The 22,993-nt window shown below is 33.5% G+C and overlaps 2 protein-coding genes across 2 annotated transcripts; one reads left to right on the top strand and one right to left on the bottom strand.

The window, feature by feature from the left end:
• Nucleotides 1–2,842: 2,842 nt before the first annotated feature.
• LOC133293143 (U-box domain-containing protein 35-like) lies at nt 2,843–7,474 on the top strand. The gene is made up of 10 exons (XM_061491680.1): nt 2,843–3,023; nt 3,263–3,381; nt 3,631–3,752; nt 4,107–4,351; nt 4,481–4,538; nt 5,262–5,559; nt 5,771–5,872; nt 5,994–6,404; nt 6,512–7,285; nt 7,391–7,474. The coding sequence occupies exons 1-10, from the start codon at nt 2,843–2,845 to the stop codon at nt 7,472–7,474; spliced, it is 2,394 nt and encodes a 797-aa protein (XP_061347664.1).
• Nucleotides 7,475–8,158: 684 nt separating this feature from the next.
• LOC133293076 (biotin carboxylase 1, chloroplastic) lies at nt 8,159–18,225 on the bottom strand. Its single transcript, XM_061491597.1, has 17 exons — nt 18,040–18,225; nt 17,872–17,931; nt 17,394–17,722; nt 17,147–17,288; nt 16,361–16,459; nt 16,192–16,248; nt 14,705–14,776; nt 14,398–14,487; nt 13,572–13,631; nt 12,760–12,945; nt 12,501–12,593; nt 12,353–12,434; nt 11,987–12,093; nt 10,188–10,263; nt 9,747–9,793; nt 9,569–9,631; nt 8,159–8,566 (listed from the first exon to the last, which is right to left on the bottom strand). The coding sequence occupies exons 2-17, from the start codon at nt 17,926–17,928 to the stop codon at nt 8,531–8,533; spliced, it is 1,596 nt and encodes a 531-aa protein (XP_061347581.1). The 5' UTR covers nt 17,929–17,931; nt 18,040–18,225; the 3' UTR covers nt 8,159–8,530.
• Between the last annotated feature and the right edge of the window lie 4,768 nt (nt 18,226–22,993).

Here is a 22,993-nt window from a genome sequence, read left to right as displayed (position 1 = left end):
CACCTTTTTTGGATTTGGTTGCAATCCCCCTCTCTCAATAACGACATGGGTTTCTAAATTCCGTATGCTATTCCAAATCACGGAAAACTGGAGATTTTGATCATTTATAAATGATTGATTCACAATATCCTATATGAAAACATAATGCATAGACATACTATAGTATCTCTATCACTGTTTTTCCCCCCTTATGAATTTCAATCTAATAAATTAAAACTTTTATAGTTTATCCCTTTAATTGTAATTAATCAAACTTTATCAGCCACCAAAACCACACTATTATGAGATTTATGATTCAGACATTCTATCAAATAGATTATGAGCAGAAAAATGGCCATCAGGATTAAAATCCCAAACAAATCATTCGAACAGGAAATATCAAGCAAATCACAGTAATAAGAAACCATCAGACAAATCACATTAACAAGTAATCATCAAACAAATCTAATTCTGGGAACCGGTTCTTATCTTGGGCTAATTTTGTTTGTTTCTGTTAAACACAAGTCAATTAAACCAATCACAAATTTTAACAATATCACATGAAAACTACAAAAGAGAATATGTGGTTTATGTAGTCAATGAGTCACCATGCAAACATCATGGAAATGGAACCATGGATCACTAATTTAAGTCATAATACAACCATATTTATCAACAGGAGGTTATACTTACAACCTATTTTCGTTTACAACCTCTTACAACTATATCTTAATTTATTTTCGTTTACAACCTCTTACAACCATATCTTAATTCCGTCAATCAACAGTTAAGATTTTTGCAAATCAAATTTATTAATTAATTATTAATTCATAATAAATGATAACCGTAGATTGTCGAAAATCAACATTCAAAATATGATTGTAAGATGTTGTAAACAAAAATAGGTTGTAACTGTAACCTTCCCCTTATCAATATCATATAACTCAAGATCCTTTTGAATTCTAACAGTGGCTTCCCCCACTTCTTACGGTGCCTAAAATATAAATTTCTTTTTGTACCATCAAGGCATGGCCACACATCTGAGACTTTATTAAGAAATCCACAAGAAGGAATAATTTACTAATTAATTGAGAGGGATTACAAGAACCTCCATCTTTCATTTCCCTTCCTATATTATCTCATTAGAAAGAGAATAGCACTTTTCTGTCTTGATCTTGTCATTCTTAAACTTAAGAGTCTATTTTATTTATTTTTTCTAGTGTTAATAATAGGGGTTTTATAATTCTCATTCAACATGAGAATTAAAATTTTTCTACACACCCTTCGATTTCCGTACTGACATGGGTCCTACATATAATTTTTTTTAATACATGAGTCTCACATATTTTTGTATCTCTACAACATAAGATTTCAATTCTCATTCAACATGCGAATTATAAAACCCTAATAATAGACTTAACAATATCAATTCATAGAAAAATATTAACATTTCACCCCAAAAAATCACGGTCTTTCAATTGAAAACAATATATCTTTTAATTTTACGTCAATCGTAAATAATTGATCCAAATTTGATCTAATATTACTGATTAAAATTAATGAATACAAAATGTTTACCAAAAAAAAAAAATTAATGAATACAAAATTGTTGTAAAATCTCATATAAATTAAGTAGAGATGAAGAAACCAAAAGAGTCTGATAATCAAATTAAAGTTTTTTTGCAAATTGAGATAAATGTGCATCACTTGGTTACGATTAATGATAACATATGTTTTTTTTTTAATCACAAGTAATATTTAGCACGAATTGTGTTATCTTATTATGAGTTTTTTAATTAATTTATGGGAAAAGTATTTTTTTTTTGTCACATTTTTAATTAAGAAAACAAAAGTACCTCCATGGTGGTTCCGGGCTTAAAATCCTTTTGGTTATGTAGTTATACACACTAATAAAAAACAAAAACAAAAAAGTTACACACTATTTTTAAATTTTAATAGAAAATCTATGCATTGAATTACTTTTTAAAATCCCACCAAATATCCTTCAAATAATCATATAACAAATTAAAAAATAAAATGAACATAAGGTTTGAGTCTTAGATCAACGTACAGAGAATTGTTAATTTAGATTGGTTCTTATATAAGTTTATATATATATAGGGAAATGTTATACTTACTACCTTTTTCTTACTACTTCTTATTACCAAATCTTAACTGTTGATTTCTGTCAATTAACGGTTATAATTTATTGGATCACACTTATTTATTAATTATTAAGTTCAAATAAATTATAATCGTTAGATTGACGAAAATCAACTATTAAGATTTGGTAGTAAGAAGTAGTAAGAAAAAAGGTAGTAACTATTAAGATTTTTTCTAAGTAGCTTCTAAGACTATTTATAAAATTTTCTTTAAAAGAAAAAGAAAACTGTTCTGTTAGAGATTGAAGATATATTGAAAAGTTTTGAACGGGGTTCTTCTGTTGGAGGAGGAAAAGGATGGTGAAAGAGAAGAAGGACAAGTGTATTTTATAAAACTAATTATGGCTGCCATACGTGTTAACCTTGCTAGATTACACGGTGTTTGTGATTTGGTCATGGTACATTGCATAATTATGTTTTACTCGTCAATGTTCACTAATTTTGGAAGCTAATAACAATAAAAGGGTTGGCAATATGTAACAGATCACTCAAACTTCCAATTGGACTTTCAAAAAAAAAAAACCTGCTTAAAATAGAGCTACCAGACTGTTCCATGGAAAACATCATATATGTCTTGTCTTAGGGAAATTCAAACGAAACAACAAAAAAGGCAAATTAAGGCTGCTAAGAAAGACTGCTAGTTAATTAATTTCTCAAACATCAATAATTCTTTGAGAGAATATTCAGAAAAGTAAGTAAACATGTCATCAAGGTTGATTTCAGAGAAGAAACTAGGCGCAGGACGTGTGGTGGCAGTGGCAATTGAGAATAACAAAACAAGCCAATTTGCAGCCAAATGGGCAGTTGACAATCTTCTTCCTAAAGACCAATATCTCTTATTAATCCATGTTAGACAAAAAGCTTCTTCCATTCCTACACCAAGTAATTATTAAAACTCTAGCTATCTTTAATTTTCTCTATATGCCTATATTGATTGAATTTGAATGATTAAAAGCCTATTTCAATCATTTTTTCTCTTTCTAATATAAGCAAATATATATATGCATACAAGCATTTGTAGTTCATGCTATTTTCTTTGGCCCTTTTTAATCAGAATAAGCACTTTGTAGCACACAACCATGTATGTACACATTACTGACTTGAATTGATTATGAATGCAGCGGGAAACCATGTACCTGTTGATGGCAACGAGGATGTGGCTAAAGCTTACACTCAACAAATAGATAACGAATCCAAGGAGCTTTTCGCTTCATTTCGTGTCTTCTGCAATAGAAAGAGTGTTAGTTTTAACACATTATATGCTACTACCATCATTTCCATCTTTCAACAACAAAATTAAAGAGCAAAGCAGAAAGAAAATGAATACATTAATAAATAAATAAAATAAAAAGTGCAATAAAATTCATATCATCAAAAGAGCTTGCTTTTAATTAAATGGGTGTTCATCTCATCTCCCATGTAATTTTCTGGAATCTGATTCTTTCTTCTTTTTCTTTTTCAATGATTTGTCTTCATTTATAACAAACAGATACAATGCAAAGAAATCTTGTTGGAGGATATGGATATATCCAAGGCATTAATGGAAGCTATTTCATCGTATTCCATTGAGCTTATGGTACTTGGGGCACCATCAAGGAATGGTCTTGTCAGGTACTTGATGATTCCTTCTTGCTCATCAAACACTACTAGTCCAAGCAACTATGCTTGATCTCGACAAAGATAACAAACGTTAGGAAATTAATTAATTAATGCAAGCTAGCAATTAAAACCCGATTTACCAATTAATAGCAATGGTTAATTTGTTAGTCGATTTTTGAAGAAAAAGGCGTATTGCATGAATTTGTTTCCCATATATAGTTTAAAAGAATAATAATGCTGAATGGTATGAATTAGCTTTGACAAACACAAACACAAACACGAATGAGTTTGCATATTTGTTTCAGTTACAACTTACAACATAACAAATTCCAAGTTTTGATGAATTCTTTATGACAGAAGATTTAGGACATCGGATGTTCCAGGCCTTGTGTCTAAAGGGGCACCGCCATTCTGCACTGTGTACATTATTTCAAAAGGGAAAATCTCAAGTGTGCGAACTGCTACTGCTACATTAACTTCTAAACCCCGTAACAATATAGTGGTCCCGCAGCCTCAGCCTCAGCCTCAGCTTCATCCTCAGCCTCAGCCTCACCTTCAACTAAGTCCTGACAGAATGGATGCATATCTAATGCGCAACCATCCACCACGACGTATGCCAACTTCTCTTTAATCTTTGTCCCATTTCATCTCATCTGTGTTTATATCATTTCTCATAACATTTTTTTTTTTTTTTGGTATTATTGCTCATATAACACATAATTTATTTGTACCTACTACAGCATCAGCAGAGAAGCCAGCATTCGTTGCCCGCCAGCTAATGGATGAAGAGGAAATCAAGTAAGTAATTCGTGAATCCTTCGTTCAGGGGATATGAAGTTAACTAAACAAACAATGATAATGTATATAGCTCATGTTAACTGTACAATCTATATATATACAGAGTTTAATTTTTCTGCAGTTGTTGCAGAAAAGTTTGTCTGCCACTCTCATAATAAAAAGAGTAGGTCCTGCAATATAGTTTATGTCAAAAAATTTGTCTATGTACTCTTTACAAAGTGTGTGACAGATAAAAATTTCTACCTGTAGAAATATTTTTCATATATATATATATATATATATATATATATATATATATATAGTCCATATTAAAATCAGTTAGTCATTCATAATGATTAGCGAAAAGTCACTAACATGGTCTTCTTTGTGACAATTGCACTGATCAAAGCAAAAGGGAAAATATCGAATGGCATTGCCTATTAGAAATTTTAGCCCCATAGTAATCAAAGAATACTCATCTCTCTAGCTAGATCATGAATACATTGCGAATATAGTGGGAAAAAGCATTGATGGAAGTAGAAACTTAATGTTCAAATTTCAAAATCACGTAAACTATCATGCCATGCATAAAACATATGAATGCTAATTACAAATGCCAGCATGTTGCACAACATATATATACATGAGACATGGTGATGGATGGTTTTTCAAAAAGGACCAATTTTTAAGCTTCAGAAGATTTGAGGGTTTATTGAGAGGACTAACTTGATATCCTATGGACAGATCACCATTCACAAGAGTTGGTAGACCATCCCACAGATCATACGAGTCCTCAATCCCTGACTCTGATATTTCATTCGTGAGCAGTGGAAGGCCAAGTATTGATAGGATGTTCCCTTCATTGTATGAAGAAATGGACTCTGGAATGACCCCTCGGGTTTCAACAGGCTCAGATTTTGATAGCAGAAGCTACGGTTCATCTTTCTCAGGAGCTAAGTCAATTATTGATCAAGCTGATTACTCGTTCACTTCCCAAGACAGTGGGACGTCCATGTCACCAACATCAAGATTATCAAATTCGGTAAACTCAGTCTAAAATATATACATATATATAATCAACATGGTGAACTAATATCTTCTTATTAACATGCCTAAGCACACATGATTTTCTTTTATGCCTTTCTAACTGTGTCAAGTTTCTGAGTATCTATGTCACACTCTAGAGATATTTACACGCACAAACTCCTGCCTAGGAGTACAAGATTTAATAAATGTCTGCTTTGAAATTATAGGATGAAGTGGAAGCTGAAATGAGGAGACTGAAGCTAGAACTGAAGCAGACAATGGAAATGTACAGTACAGCTTGCAAGGAAGCTCTGTCAGCAAAGCAAAAGGTACCTTACAGATTTTAATCTAGTTCAAACAAACAAGTTCTAAGAATATTAAATGTCATGCCATAAATAAAACAGAAACTGTCATTTGAGGAAAGATAATAACAATACTATTCTCCAACAGACAATGGAGCTTCAGCGTTGGAAAATGGAAGAACAAAGGAAATTGGAAGAGGCAAAAATTGCTGAAGAATCAGCATTGGCAGTAGCTGAGAAGGAGAGAGCAAAATGTAAAGCTGCCATGGAGGCAGCGGACGCTTCTAGAAAAATAGCAGAGTTGGAAGCACATAAAAGAATGAATTCAGAATCTGAGCATAGGAAGAAGACAGGAGATACTGTCTCACATGTTCAAGCCAGGTACAGAAAATACTCTATTGAGGAAATAGAAGAAGCAACAAACTTCTTTTCCAACTCTCTCAAGATCGGCGAAGGAGGGTATGGGCCAGTCTACAGGTGTGAACTAGATCACACGCCAGTTGCAGTGAAAGTGTTAAAACCAGATGCAGCTCAAGGACGGTCACAGTTTCAGCAGGAGGTGTGTAAAATTGCAATAAAAACATCTACATGTCATTTTGAGGTAATGAATGGACTATGGTTAAAGATTGTTAAATTGAATGAAATTTTGGCATTTGATTCATGCAGGTTGAAGTGCTAAGTTGCATAAGGCATCCAAACATGGTTCTCCTCCTTGGAGCATGCCCAGAGTTTGGTTGCCTAGTGTATGAATACATGGCTAATGGAAGCTTGGATGATTGCCTATTCCGGAGAGGTAATAACTCACCGGTTCTTCCCTGGCAGCTAAGATTCCGAATAGCTGCAGAGATTGCCACTGGCCTCCTTTTCCTTCATCAGGCAAAACCAGAACCACTGGTGCACCGTGACTTAAAACCAGGAAACATTTTGCTTGACCGTAACTTTGTGAGCAAAATCAGTGATGTGGGATTGGCCAGGCTTGTCCCTCCTTCAGTTGCAGACACTGTGACACAGTATCGCATGACATCAACTGCTGGAACTTTCTGTTACATTGACCCTGAGTATCAGCAAACGGGCATGCTAGGAATCAAGTCTGATATTTACTCACTGGGAATCATGCTTCTACAGATAGTTACAGCAAAGCCACCAATGGGTTTGACTCATCATGTTAGTAGAGCTATTGAGAAGGGAACTTTTGCTGAGATGCTTGACCCTGCTGTTGAGGACTGGCCAGTTGAACATGCCATGCACTTTGCCAAGCTTGCCCTGCAGTGTGCAGAAATGAGAAGAAAAGATAGACCTGATCTTGGAAAAGTTGTATTACCTGAGCTCAATAAGCTCAGAGATTTTGCTGAAGAATACATGCCCATGATGATGAGGTTCGGCGGATTCGCTCCCAGAAATAACAACAATTACTCACGCTCCACATTTTCCTCAAATCAAGTGAGTAGTGTAGTACCTCTCTCTGTCACTGATATCACACATTGTTTTTTCGGCTTATACTATAATCATCTCATTCACATGTTTTTCTTTTTCTTTTTCTTGTAGGATTCTATGACTGATTCTCAGTCGCTGTCTGGAATCTCCGGATATGAGAGCCGCTCAAGCTCATCCTCAATGGGCAAAATGTGAAGTGCAGTTCGTAGTAATGCTTTTTACCTTTGCTTTCAGATAAACACGAAAACGGGCATCCGCTTCTAAGTGAAGTTTGAGCTTAATTTGTCTTTGAAGAAACTCAAGATTGTGAACAGGCAAAAACTGTAATTCTTCAACTGTACTTAGCAAATTTAGTCACTAAACCCAAAGTGCGTTTTTTCTATTTGGATGTTGTGATCGAATGAGAATTGAGAATGGAATAAAATCCACGGCAGGGTATGAGTAGCTTACATATTGAATAAAGAAGCATAACTTCTGTCGTCGTCTTTATGCATAAGCTAATCCCAAATATTTTGACAGAACTCGCTTAAGCAGTACGAACAAATGACGTCTTTATTTTATTCCCTAAATTGCAAAATGCAATTTCAAATATCAAAATCCTATTAATGAGCACGATCTAATTTTTAACAAAGATAAAGCAAATACATGCCAATTATCAAGGTCTTCATTCTTCTATGATCAAAGTCTATGTCACAACCCCGACGATTATTTCCATGGCTGATGCCACATGGTTACATGGTCACGCAGAGGATGGATTACATAAAATCCATCACTTCACGTTGAAAACACACAATAAATATGTATAATCAAAAGAACTACAAAAGACTTAAAGAAAACATACAGAAAAATAAAACAACTACTTTAAATTATTGTACTGAAAGTTTGATTAACAGGTTCTAGTGACGCCAATCGATCCATGTAGCAAACCGAACCTTCGATAAGTTTAAGTTTTATCACCGTATCTAGAAGTGAGCTCTTGATACAAGAATTACAAACAAGCCATGGGGCAAAGCTCCTCTAAAGAAGCATTGTGACAACTATGATTTGGAAAAAATGCAAGGAGGCATTCCCAATTCCTTGCACTAACATTTGGGATGAAATCAAACATGAAATTAATTGATTTTACAATAAAATTATGTGAACAAAGAGAATTGTGCGAGACTGATTATCAAAATTTCATTAAAACTTCCACATGAACGCTCGACAAAGTGATTAAAAAGGGTGGCATCAGGCAGTTGTGCCAGCTAGTTCTTATGCCCTGTTAACTGGTACCATCTTCTGAGGTGGCTGCATTTGAAGAGGACATAAAGTTATTCACAAAATCAAGCAAAAAAAAAAATTATTAACAAAAACTATTATCACAGGACAATTTAGAAAACTTTTTTGTTAACGTTTAGAAACTCCAAGAACACAATAGGAGGATGCACAACGGTATTGACAACAGGATCATTGTCTTATTTTCATTTATTCTCTTAAGTTTAAAGAAGAACATCTTCAGTTTATGGACTTACCACTTCTCAACTTCAATACAGCAGTTTGACATAATGCATGAACCTAGTGATTTGGTCATCCAGAGTCTAATTTATTTTTATTTTTATTTTTTAAAAAAAAGACTTAAATCTTGGGAGTGCCACACCCTAAAAGCCTTATGAAGTTGGAGAGCCCAGGATCTTATAAATCCCACACCATCCTCATGTCCACACAATGTGGGACTCTCGCACTATACTCACGAGCATCTGATGCAAAAGCAACTAGACTGTTACATACCAACATGCTCCCCAGCCCAGCATCCATGTGGGTTGGCTGCACACTAGCTCTGTACTAGCCCGGCCAGCATCACCATACTCTGCTTGCACCAGAAGATGCAATGGCAGGCTTTGATACCAATTATTACAGGATCTTGGGATAACCACGCCCCATAAACTAGCTTATTAGGTTTGAGATCCCAGGACATAATAAATCACACACCAGGTTCATGAGCACCGATGCGAGACTCTCGCACCAAACTCCTGAGTATCTGATGCAAAAGCAACTGGACCGTAACACTAGAGTTTCATATCCAACAAATTTTCTCGAAATCTTGGACGGGTCCTTTCAGCTAGAACTGGAGATATTAACTCCAAGTTCAATATACAACTATGATAGTACTGAAGGATCCCAGTGTATGGTTCTAAAGGCAAAGTTCAGGCGAGTTTTTCCTACCAAAACTGTTTTGAAGCAGCTCCAACAAGGAGATATAATTTTAAACCCATTGACATAAATATTATCAGGGCTATATTAGGTTCTTACCATTGCCAACTCCTCCTCGTGCTTTGGAATAAAAGCGGTATCAACCTTGCCATTTCTGAAATCCTGTAATACAATGAAGATGTTGTTGTATATATTAGTCCTTTAACTTCTGAGTTCTGAACAATAAAAATTAGTTAAAGGATACATGTTACCAAAAGTACAAAAAAGGTGCACCTACCTCTATATCAAGGATAAGTTTATGATAATCAATTGTTGTAGGAACTCCTGTAACAAAATTGTAATTGTTAATTATATCGTAGAAAGTGAAGTGTTTAAAACAAGGATTAAGATCATTTGCAGTTCTTTTGAAAACTGAACGGTTTAAAACTGCAGAGATCTGACCCTTAAAAATTTTAATATTATAAAGTAAATACTATGACAAAGATAGTTCAATGGATAAGAATCCTTGGATCAGAAAACTGCACCTCCGGCAGCAATTTGTTTCAAGCTGCAGAGGATCCAGTTCATTAAAACAAACTTCTTTGTTCTTTTTGCAAAGTGCATTAACCAAGGTGCAAAGGAAAAGTATTTGTTTCTTTTCTTCAGGCAAGCAATTGACTTACACCAAGTACAGGTTTCTAACGGAATAATCACAACCACAGATATCAGATTATTTTACCTGTGATAATAGTGTCATCAAGTGCCCTTTTCATGCGTTCAATTGCTTTTTCTCTTGTTGGAGCCCATACAATCAGCTACAAAAAGTTCACAAAGTCAAGACAGAGAAAAGATTTCAAGTAAAACAAGCACTTCATATATAGTTTGGTTGATTGCACCCAAGACCTCCTCACCACAGCACATCACAGGGATCACAAGTATATATTAGATCCTGTACAATTGAATACAGAGTGAAACTTACATTTAGAATATGTTAGATCCTATTCATTGAATACTTTCAACACTTTTGCTTTTTTGCTTTTATTCTGTTCATTCAGTCTTCCACTTGTCTTGCGAGGGGAAACAAACAGTGTGACATCTGATAAATTTAATGTTGACAGACATCACTCAGGAACTACAAGAAGCCTTATCTTTAGAAGGGTGGTGACACTATATACAGACGATCAATTGCAAATCATATATGAACACATCACTGTCTTTTCTAACAATCACAGTATCCAATTGCATTCCTAGCTTACAGAATCCAACCAGATTGAAAGCAGCCCCATACAAAGTAAATAAGCCAATGCCTTGTACATTAGCTAATGTTAAACTCACAAGTGAAAAAAGTCATCACCCGATTAGCATCTATAATTATAACCTATCATTGCTTAAATCCAAAAGCCGAAGCATCAAGAAGACAAACAAACTTAAAATGGAATTGAGGAAGAGTTATAAAAGGAAAAGACAATGATTGACATATTGTAAAGAACCAATTCAACTCAAAAAGTTAAGCTATTGGATGAGGCTACATTAATGGTTTTATATTTCGCTAACACGTCCCCTCACACGAAAGCCCACTGGGCTTGAAGGGTGGACAATGCATAGGCTCATCTATCTGTGCTAAGAAACTCCACAAGATTTAATTAATTATTAATTCCTCACACGAAAGGCCATTGGGCTTGAAGGATGGGCAATGCACAGGCCCATCTACTTGTGTTAAGAAACTCCACAAAACTTAATTAATTATTAATTAGATGGGAGGCGGTGAGGATCGAACCCATGACACTGAGGCTCTGATACCATGTAAAGAACCAATTCAACCTAAAAGCTTAAGCTGGTGGTTGAGGTTACATTATTGGTTTTATATATCTCCAATACGTCCACTCACACGAGAGCCTACTGGGCTTGAAGGGTGGACAATATACAGGCCCACCTACCTGTGCTAAGAAATTCTACAAAAGAAAGTGGGGAGCGGTGAGGATCGAACCCGTGACATCGTGACTTTGATACCATGTAAAAAAACCAATCAAACCCAAAAGCTTAAGCTATTGGGTAAGGCTACATTAGTGGTTTTATATTTCTCTAACACATATGTTTGTAGTAAATATTGATTTCTGTTGAGATATATACAACCATTAATATAGCCTCACCCAACAGCTTAAGCTTTTGGGTTGAATTGGTTCTTTACATGGTATCAGAGCCTCGGTGTGCCAGGTTCGATCCTCACCTCACCGCCCCCCACTTTCTTTCTAGTGAAATTTCTTTCTTCGCACAGGTAGGTGCATGTGCATTGTCCACCCTTCAAGTTCAGTGGGCTCTCGTGTGAGGGGGCGTGTTCAGATATATAAAACCATTAATATAGCCTCACTCAACAGCTTAAACTTTTGGGTTGAATTGGTTCTTTACAATTTCAACTAAGATAATTTATATGTAGACAGGTTGTATGCAATTGTTGTTCATATGGAACATGAAGACATAAAGTATGTAGTATACGAGAGTGACAAATCAATGATATAAAAGAGAGACAGATGGACAAACCTTTCCAAGAAGTGAGTCATAGCTTGGAGGAACCACATAGTCAGGATAAACATGGCTGTCCATTCTGACAAATGGACCTCCAGAAGGCAAGTATGCTGTAATTCTACCTGTAGTTTGAGGGGAGAAGATACCTTAGATTAATAAAATTTTTAAATAAATTATAAACCAAAAAAATAAAATTCAAATACATGGTACATCAATTTCAAAAGAGAAAAAGAAGCTAATTGGCCAAATTACCCAATATATGCATGTAATCTATTGTGTTTTAAGCAAATATTACAGATGACGAAGCTGGTATTAAACTACAATTTTTCCTTATCTTTTAATACATATTTGCAGAAATACACCACTGATACATGGATATACCTGGCCCTGGTCTAAATCCCTTAAAAGCATCTTCTGCGTTGATACGGCATTCAATAGAATGTCCTCTGAGCACAATATCCTCCTGTAGGAAAAACTACATTAAGATCAAGACTCTAAAGAATCACAAGTAAAATATTTCCTTTAGTACCTGTTTGTATCGAAGTTTTTCTCCCATAGCTACACGAATTTGTTCTTCTATCAAATCAACAGAGGAAATCATTTCTGTCACAGGATGTTCAACCTGATCCCAACCAATCAACCCCCAAAACGAAAAAGAAAAAAGAAAATAAGATAATGGAAATTATTCTGTACAACTCATAAAAATTGAACACCTAGCATGTATGTATGAGGAATTATTGTCTAGGTTCATTTCATATTAGACAAGTATATTAGAAATCAGTTTCAACCTGGATACGAGTGTTCATCTCCATGAAGTAAAAGGAACCCCTTTCATCCAAGAGGAACTCAACTGTTCCAACGCCTATGTAACCAATAGATGCAGCAGCTGCAACTGCTGCGTCTCCCATTGCCTTCCGCAACTCTGGGGTCAAGGCAGGAGACGGTGCTTCTTCCAGCAGTTTCTGATTACGCCTCTGTATGAAAAGTCACAATCAACAGAACTACTTACTTCAGGCAGGATCTCTTGAAATAGGATCACAAAAAGGGATTAAAAAAATAATCAGAGCACCTATATTTTGATCTTTCTATCTTACTATAAAACTTGTTTAATTACACTGAAATTACAAGGTGCATCAAGTTCCGGTTTTTCTTATTTTATTTCCTGTATTATATCACATATGTATCTCTATTATCTATTATGCAGTAGCATCAGCACTTGACATACGAGCGCAAAACTCCAAAGGGAACTAAAAAAGAAAAGAAAATTCTATAAAATAATCATCACGATGGCAACGGCAGTTACTTCAATTGCAGCCCAAAACATTTTAACCTTTTAAAATGGGGAGTTATAAGAATAAATTTATACTCTAGTCAGAAACACACTTCCTGTAGATACTTCAAATAGTGCAAATCTAGTTTTATCATCTTGAATTCACTAAGGTCACAAATTCTAGATTAAAAACACTGATTTTTTTGTTTTCTTAAATGTCATTTTTATGTAATCAAGATGAGTATTATTGTGCTTAATATAAATAACTAATTTGATAAACTAGACAGAGATATAGACAGATGAGAAATGCAGAAAGTTGGTTCATAGTACCTGGATGCTGCAATCACGTTCTCCAAAGTGAACAACATTACCGTATGTATCTGCAAGAACCTGGAAAGCGATGAAGTAGGGGGATAGATGAATTAAGCACACAGTATAATTATTTACAAATGCAATCAATCATAAACATATTAAGCTGCAAGTACTTCAATAAGACTTAAGCATTTAAATCATCCATCATCAACATCACCTTTATCTCAAACTAGTTGGGGTCGGCAGTCGATAAACCCAAATAAAAAGAAAGACTTAAAACATTTAATAATAATAAAATAATTTCTTAATTTGTTTTTCTAAACTGAATAAATTATAAAACCATCCATTTACCAAATCCCCAATGCAGGTTTTATCTTCTACCTGCTATAACATATGGCCAGAAAAGGAGGCTGCAAGGTGCTTCTATATGATTAAAAAAATTAATCAAATACAAAGCATGAAATTGGCATGAATACGAGGACTGTATTTTTTGAACATACCCCAATTTAAACTACAGTGTGGAATTTTTTCCGGTTTGGAGTTATAAACTTTTTCATTGTTGATCGGATTTAGTTAACCAAATGGAATAATGTCACCAATAAGCATTGTTAAGCTTCAAGTTTAGACCTCTGAGACAAACAGGATATTTGTATTTGATGTAAGCAGTCAATTATTGCATTGCTCATATGCAAAAGTTCAAGGTTAACATTCTTAAGTAATCCCTTATTTGAATGTTTCCTTCAGATCCACATTTTTCATAGATGAAATTGCCTCAAAGTGTTCTCTTAATCCCCAGGTTTCAATCAACTTATAGATTTCGAATAAGAAAAAAGGACAACATTACCTGGAACTCAATGTGCCTTGGATTTTGAACGTACTTCTCCAAATAAACCCCGTCATTGCCAAATGCAGCAGCTGCCTCACTCTTAGCTTGCTGCAAAAAAATGAAATTGAAAAAGAAAGATTCAACAGAAATGCACATGTCTAATCTTCATCAATGGGATGAACTCTACAACTATGGCTTCTAAATTTGAATTAATTTGAGTTTCAGGTTACCCTTTGTTAGCTTTTGCCTATGCCTATAATAACAGATAAGGATAAGAAGAGCAGTATAAAAAACATAACAAAAGCTTCCATTCAGGCAAAAATACCTGCAACAACTTCACAAACTCATCAGGTTCTTTAGCAAGACGCATGCCACGTCCTCCACCGCCGGCTGTTGCCTAAGAAACACCATAAGTTTGTCAGTTCACATAAATTGGCTAAAGAAGACTATACAGAAGAACTTTACACGGCCTCCTTAATCAGTTTTAATCAGCAATCAAAAGAATCATAAAGAAGACCATATCAGACACTAATAAATAGTTCATTTCAATGCATCATGAACCAAATAATATAATCATGGTAAAAAGTTGAGTACTCTGCCAAAGCACAAATGAGTACACGAGTACACCCTTTTATAGGTGTAAGTGTCTTTATCATTTATGTAACCAACTGACAACCAAAACTGTCAACTGTTATAAAGCTGTTATAACAGTTTAAGAGATTCAGAATCAGTGTTGACTTAGCACAGATACACAATGCACAAATTTTGGAAACACAGCACACAATTGTAGTAGTCGTATACTCTAATACTTGAGAGCAAGTGTCCATAGAGTTCAATTCTGATGATCCTATAGCTTTATATAAAGGGAAGCAGGAGCATGTCAACTTAGCTCCTTCAGACAAATCAACATTATTTTTTTTTCTAGGTAAATGTATGGTAATACCTTCCTATTTTTGGCCAATCTAGTTAGGTCAACTGGAACCTAATACGAAGTCTACACTCGCCCAAAGAAAGATTCAACCCATAACAATCTTCAATTTACACTTATAATGTCACTGCAAAGAATAGATGACTTAGCTAAGCAAGTGCAATTGGCCATCATTTCACTGAAAGCAATAATCCTGAATCATATAGAACAAGGAAACTAGAACATGAGACAGTTCTACCATAATTGTCTTTGTACATGGAAGGTACCAAAAGTTAGTACAAAGTTCAGAAAAAGGACAGAACATACTATCAAAGACAGAAATTCATCTAGTAACTACACAACTCTGCAGAAGAAAATTTTCCTTACCTTTCTCAACCTTTTACAGTCTATTCTCACCCCATTATCCTTACAACTTCAAATTGAATATTATTTTAAGGATAAAAAGTAAAAAAGAAAAACCCTGCCTATGTCGGACATTTTTGCCAAACCTTTATCATTGTTGTTGAAAAAAATTAAATTAAAAAAGGAAAAAGAGAGTATGCCCAGATAGTAGCCAATTTTATATTTGTTGGTAAACCAATAGACAAGTCTGCCTCCCGAGATATCCACTTTTGTTAAGATACTAGCCTATATTTAATCATTGGGTAGCTTTACTTGACATTAAATTGTAAATGCTCCACCCTACAAAAAATTTAGATTAATCATAATATAAATTTACTTTCAAATAAGATTCATTATCCCATTATATTTACTGATTAAGGAACATGAAGATTGAAATGCATGAGGTCATACTTGGATAGACACAAATTTATGCAGAAAAACTGGAATTGACTTCAAATAGGCACAAGGTAAGGTTACAGATACAGAATAATAAGGCAATCTACCTTGATCATCACAGGATAACCAATTTCACTTGCCACCCTGATAGCTTCTTCTGTGCTCTGTTACATTAATAGCTTTAATCAAATTGATGTCATAGAATCTGATATTGACCTCCAACTTTTATATTGAAGGTATCTGAAGCTATTTATACACCAGAGTCTAATATATTACCTGTAAAAGCCCATCACTTCCAGGAACAGTAGGAACACCTGCTTTCTTCATTGTGTCTCTGGCAGTTGATTTGTCACCCATAACCCGAATACTGTCAGGCTGAAAAATTTGACTAAATATTCAGTTTTACCAAATAAATTTGAACGTGGAAATATTAGAATCATGGATTTTCTGTTGTAGCTTTATGAATTAACGAAACATTACATATTTAACAGAGAAAACATCAAATACTAATACATTAAAATCAAATAAAAGTTAGGCAAATGCTAGAAAAAATGCCTAAAAGCTGAACTTCACTTGCACACCAACAATTTTCAATGAAAATTTTCAGTATTAAACAGACAAACAACAGAATATCAAACACAACTCTGCAAGCACATTTTCTGTATACATGTTAACAATACTGTTATTTTAGCCAAGTCACATTCAGCAACCACTTGCTTACTTGCTAGCTTACAATCTTTTTAGGTGGTCAGTGTGGATAAACAGTAATCCTCATCATACAATATCAATGTGTGTCTATAAATTAATATCAGTATGATGTGCTGATGACTTACTGTAGTGATAGTGATTAGCAATCGAATTTCCGTGCTTCAAGATACTTCGGAGAGAAGCTGATTTTAACATTTAATGAGAAATTTTATACAAGTCTTATTCAGTCCATCCAGGTGAAATTTTGACAGTGAATGTATTGTTACAAACTCAATTGTAAAGCTTTAAATTAGGCCAGTCATGGGACAACATGCAAACAAACTGGGCATTCTACAAACTGCATAGTCTACTCACATTAGGCCCAATAAAATTGATTCCATGTTCTCTACACATTTCAACAAACACTGCATTCTCAGCAAGAAAACCATATCCAGGATGCAACATCGTACATCTGCGGCTAATTGCAGCAGACAGAACATTTGGGATCAATAAGTACCTGAACAGAAAAAAGAGATTTTATTAAATAGGATTAACTAAAAGTACATAAATGGACATATATAAATAAGAAGTGAAACTAATAAAGAAAATTTTAGTGGCTTACGATTGACTACTTGGCGCTTCACCTATGCAAACAGCTTCATCAGCCAACTTGACATGAAGTGCATCCTTATCAATGGTTGAGTACACAGCCACACACGGTATCCCCAATTCATGAGCGGTACGAATAACACGAACAGCAATCTCGCCTCTATTGGCAATCAGGATCTTATCACCTTGACAAGTTGCATGGAGAGCCCCACAACGACGTGTTTGGTGTTGTTTGTGAAAGTGAGTACCTTGAGCTGTTTGCCTAGGAAACCTCACCTTATTCGTTCCATTTAAGAAGCTGCATTGGGAACTCTTCACTCCACCTCTCCCCACAAATAAACCCTTAAATTTTGTTCAATATGGAATCAGATTCCGATTCATATTCAGAATAATTCAATATTGTATGAATTAATTAATATAATTAGTTTAGTAATTGCAATTTTGGTAAAAAAAAAAAAAAAAAAAAAAAAGGGATGAGTGAGTACACTTACTGCAACGGGAACAGGAGGCGAGCTAACAGACTTGCACGCAGACATTGTGACTTCCATTTCCTAAAACAAAGAAAGGAACAAAAGTAAGGTATGTGAGAAAAAGATAAACAATGATTGATAAGTGTTATTGTTGGTTAAACATGGTGAATGAGTGATGTAGTGCTTTACCAATGGCTATGGTGTGTGAATGAGAGAGGAAAGGGGTTAGGGAAATGAGAAGGTGAATGTGATTGTGAAAGTGTTGGTGTGGCTTTTGAAGAGTGGCGATGAGTACGTAGATGTGTCGATGCAAACGAGGGCGGTGCCAAATTGAAAGCTCCGCCTAAATCTAAATCTAAATGGTTTAGTTGGACTTTGGCAGTTGGAACTTGGAAGGTGAGGATGTTCATCCTCTTTCATCATAGCCCTTCCTTCACTCAAACACATGGACACCTATTGGGCTCACCACACTTGGGTTTCTTGGAACTTTGAAGCCTGTCGTTTTAATTATCTAATTATCACTGTTCAATACCGTTTTACATCATAATCTCAATAGGAGAGAGAAATAAAAAAATGTACTTAAGATTATGATCTAACGGTGTTAGAGAGTGGTAGGCAACAAAAATAGTAGGTAGAATAACATATCCCTTATTTAATTAGGGAAAAGTTATACTTACAACCTATTTTCCTTTACAACCTGTAATATCCCATAAGAATAATAGTAATTTATAATACAATAAATTAATAATAGTAATAAATTATAAATTAGTAATAATAATAATGGGTGATAAATTGTGATTATTTGATTGATCATTATGCTTTAATGTTTGGTTATTTGATTGGTAATGTTTGATTGGATTAAGATGAGTCAACAAACATAAATTGTTTAGATATGATAAGTCAGCATTGAGTCAGTAATGTATAAGCCCAAAACTTCAACTATAAATAGAGACCTAGCCTAACCAAACCAATTCACTCTCCTCTAGTACTCTCTCTCTTCTCACTCCAAAAAGTTTATTTTAATTATTTTCAATCTTTATATTTTTTTGATTATCAACCGATTATCTGCCCCAAATTACTCTTCTCTTCTAGAAGTTAGCAAAAACGGAGACCAGATGATCCTAATCTCTAGGTGGTTGTAGATTTGTTGTGTATGAAATTTTATTGGGTGTGTCATAATCTTTAGGTAGTTATATGTTTGACATATGTAATCCTAATCCTTAGGTTATAATTTTGTTTGAAGTTTATTAATGGTAATCCTAATCCTTAGGTTATAATTTTGTTTGAAATTTATTAATAGTAATCCTAATCCCTAGGTATTTTTAGATTATATTTTATGTGAAATTTGGTATGTGTAATCCTTATCCCTAGGTATTTTTAGATTATATTTTATGTGAAATTTGGTATGTGTAATCCTAATCCTTAGTTTATAATTTTGTTTGAAGTTTATTAATAGTAATCCTAATCCCTAGAGAGTCATAGATTATATTGATATGAATTTTGGTATATGTAATCCTATTCGTAGTTATTTCTTTTATATAAAACTTGGATGAAATCCTAATCCCTGGGTGTTTAGGTTATCTCTATTATATGAAATTTGGGCATAATCCTTATATGTAATCCGTAGATGTTCTTAATAGTTTGGTATGAACATTTCTATATATATAGGTATTTGTTTTTTTTCAAATTTAAATTACTACATATGATAATTAGAATATTTTTGGAAAATTTTATTATTTTAGAAATTATGATTATGTGCAATATATGATATAAAATGTTATTATTTTAGAAATTATAATTATGTGCAATGTATGGTATAAAATTTAATTCATGTGCAATATATGGATCTTATTGAATAATTATGAAAATTATGGAATTATAATACTCTTTAAGAAAAACTTTCCAAATATGTGTTTTAATGATTGAATTTGAATATTTATAACGATGATAATTGATGTGATGGGATTATTTGAATGACGATGATTGGATTTGAATTTTTCTATGATGAATGTTGAAGATTTGAATTATTATATCCTTGAATAAATTGGAAAGTTATGATGAGGATCGGATTTGGATTTTACTGTTATGAATGTTGAAGATTTGAATTATCATATCCTTGAATAAATTGGAAAGTTATGATGAGGATCGGATTTGGATTTTACTGTTATGAATGTTGAAGATTTGAATTATCATATCCTTGAATAAATTGGAAAGTTATGATGAGGATCGGATTTGGATTTTACTGTTATGAATGTTGAAGATTTGAATTATCATATCCTTGAATAAATTGGAAAGTTATGATGATGATCGGATTTGGATTTTACTATGATGAATGTTGAAGATTTGAATTGTTATATAAATTCAAAAATTTATGATAATAGTTGTTTGAATTATGATACTTTGGAAAATTATAATGCCCTTGAGTAACTCATTTAGAGATGATAATACTTAAAGAATAAATAATTATGATTGAATCTTTCCTGATTTTGAGTGTTTGTAATAAATTAATGGTGGGAGGATAGCTTTGGGATGGTACTTTCCAAGGTGATGAACACAATTTTTGGACTTTATGCCTCCGATGTGAAACTGATGTGAAAAAGATTATATCCGTTCTTCCCAAAGTGGTATCTGGTAACAGTGGTTTTTTCCCGGGGTACTAGTAGCAACTTTGGGAAGAGGTGTGCACACTAGGAAGATGTGAATTGATTATGGCCAATTTTGATTATACGTGGCTGGTAACAGTGGTTTTTTCCCGGGTCACGGGGTAGACTGGCAGGGTTTCCCGGGTCTACCATGGTTCTCTTCCCACTAAGTACAATGAACTTAAACATGATTAATAATGAAATGTTATTTGATTTGATTATGATGAATGTCATTGAGTTGTGAATATTACCATTTATGTAATATTATGATTAATGTTGTGCTGAATATGTTAGTTGATAAATTACCCTTACTAAATACAATAAATGGACTAAATAAAGATTAATATAATTAATAACGAGTTGATACTTGATTTGAATTTTTGAGTTATATTACTTGATTTAATTATTATGAGTTCTCTTTATTTATTTTTGTATTTTGATTGGGATTACCAGTTTTGCTGACTTTTGTGTTTGTTGACTGCAATGATCCTGCGGCTGCGGGGGAGCAGATTTTCAGTGAAGCATGTTGCAAAGGATGGGGCTAGCTGTGGGCAGTGAGGATCACGACTCGGATATTTCAAGCTAGTTTTTAAGTTTAGAAATTTTATGAGATTTAAATAAAGGGTTTTATAAGAGTTATGTTGTAGGAAAAATGATTGTGTAATGTTATAGAGATTCGTTTTGCGTGCCTTAATTTTTTATTTATTTTTTGTTTTAAAAAGTGTGGGCCCCACAAAATGTTGTGAGAGTAGGAAAGTTTGTTGTGTTATGTTAAAGGATAAAACGAAAACCCTTAAATAAATGCATAAGACATATTTCCTTTATTTAAAATTTAGTCTTTGGTTTTATTTTAATGTAATAGATTTAGCCTTGCACCTGTCCATTGTACAGGTGCGGCGGTAACATTCCCCAAATTAGATTTAGATTAGCTTCCGCAATATTTCTATTATTATAATTGTAAAAAAAAATAAAAAAAATTTGACAATTTATTTATTATAAGATTGTTTTATAAATTGTTACAAATTTGGGGTGTTACACAACCTCTTACAACCTATTTTCCTTTACAACCTCTTACAACCAATATCTTAACCGTTGATTTCCGTCAATCAACGGTTAAGATATTGATTGTAAGAAGTTGTAAAGGAAAATAGGTTGTAAGTATAACCTCTCCCATTTAATTAATAGTTCATTTTAACATTTTTATATAATATATCTCTATATATATTATTTTACCTTTTTTTTCATGTCTTCCTTGTCTACTACTCTCCAATGTCATTAGATCAGAATCTCAACTAACTTTGACAAAGTTAATTGAGATTCTGATATAATAGTGTTGGAGAGTGGTAGGCAAAATAAGTATAAAAATAAAGATAGGTACAATAACTTATCTCATATATGTAACGAAAAATCATTTTAAAAGAACAGCTTACTTCTTTTATTATAACCTAAAATCATCATGACAATTACAAACTATTTACTTTTGATGCAATTAGAAAGCCATTTTCAATTATTTATCCGCTAGAGTTATTTCTTGTATTTATTTTAATTTTTTCAAATTGTAAGAATTAAATTCAAAGATACTATAATAAGTGTACTAATAAAGAGACATGTTATTTTGATTTTATAAATCAACATAAAAAATAAACAAACTACTATATTAGAGTGAGAAAGGATATGATAATTGGCTCATTATTTTTGAGAATCGACAATTCTCTTTTTAATTTTAATTTTAGCCTAATTTATGTGTTCGGCATTAATATATGAATTTAAAAAAAAAAAAGACTTCATAGTCATACAATATTTTGCAAGAGTATCTTTGTCAGTCGTCGCTCATGCTTATTGTATTCTCTAACTTTAAAATAGGATAACCCTCCCGCTAATTTTACTTTCTTTACAAGTAATATTTTCAATAAAATATCCATGATTAGGCAAAATGCCCTTGCCAAGAGAATGCTAGCTATAATTGCAGTGTTGGTCAACCATCCAACCCTCGTGAGACTGCCAGTGGACAGTGTTACCATCCATTTCAGAAAACTTAGCTCCACACTCAACTGAAGTTAAAGAAAACCCTTATTATGGCCACGTGTACATAACAAGATCAACCGTTTTTAGTTAATCAGTTTCTCTGGTTGGTTAGATTAGTTTTAAAGTTTGTCAGCTGATTCCACGTAAGCAATCTTCCTTTCTCTTTCCTTTTATCACTTTATAAGCTTTGTAGCTACTTTCTGTAAATCACTTTTTCAAGTTACATAGATGCATTTGCTCACCTCTTTACTTTCAATTCTTGTGATTGCAATACAATAGCATAATCAGTATTATTTTTATCTTAGACGAAAACTAGCATTATTATATTTTATCTCTTGATCCTTCGTAAGAATTTTCGAATGAAATAAAAAAAAAATTGACGTGGCAATACACCAAAAACTGTAAAAACAAGCAGGTTTCCAAAGCTACTTGTATAAAATTATAATTTGGAAAAGGATTTCAAAATTTGATCGATT

This window comes from Gastrolobium bilobum, unplaced genomic scaffold, assembly GCF_033153095.1.
Source record: "Gastrolobium bilobum isolate Gb01-03AN ecotype WA unplaced genomic scaffold, APGP_CSIRO_Gbil_v1 utg16185, whole genome shotgun sequence".
NCBI lineage: Eukaryota > Viridiplantae > Streptophyta > Magnoliopsida > Fabales > Fabaceae > Gastrolobium > Gastrolobium bilobum.
Note: the sequence above shows the minus strand (reverse complement) of the source record. Positions and strands in the feature narration are given on the sequence as shown.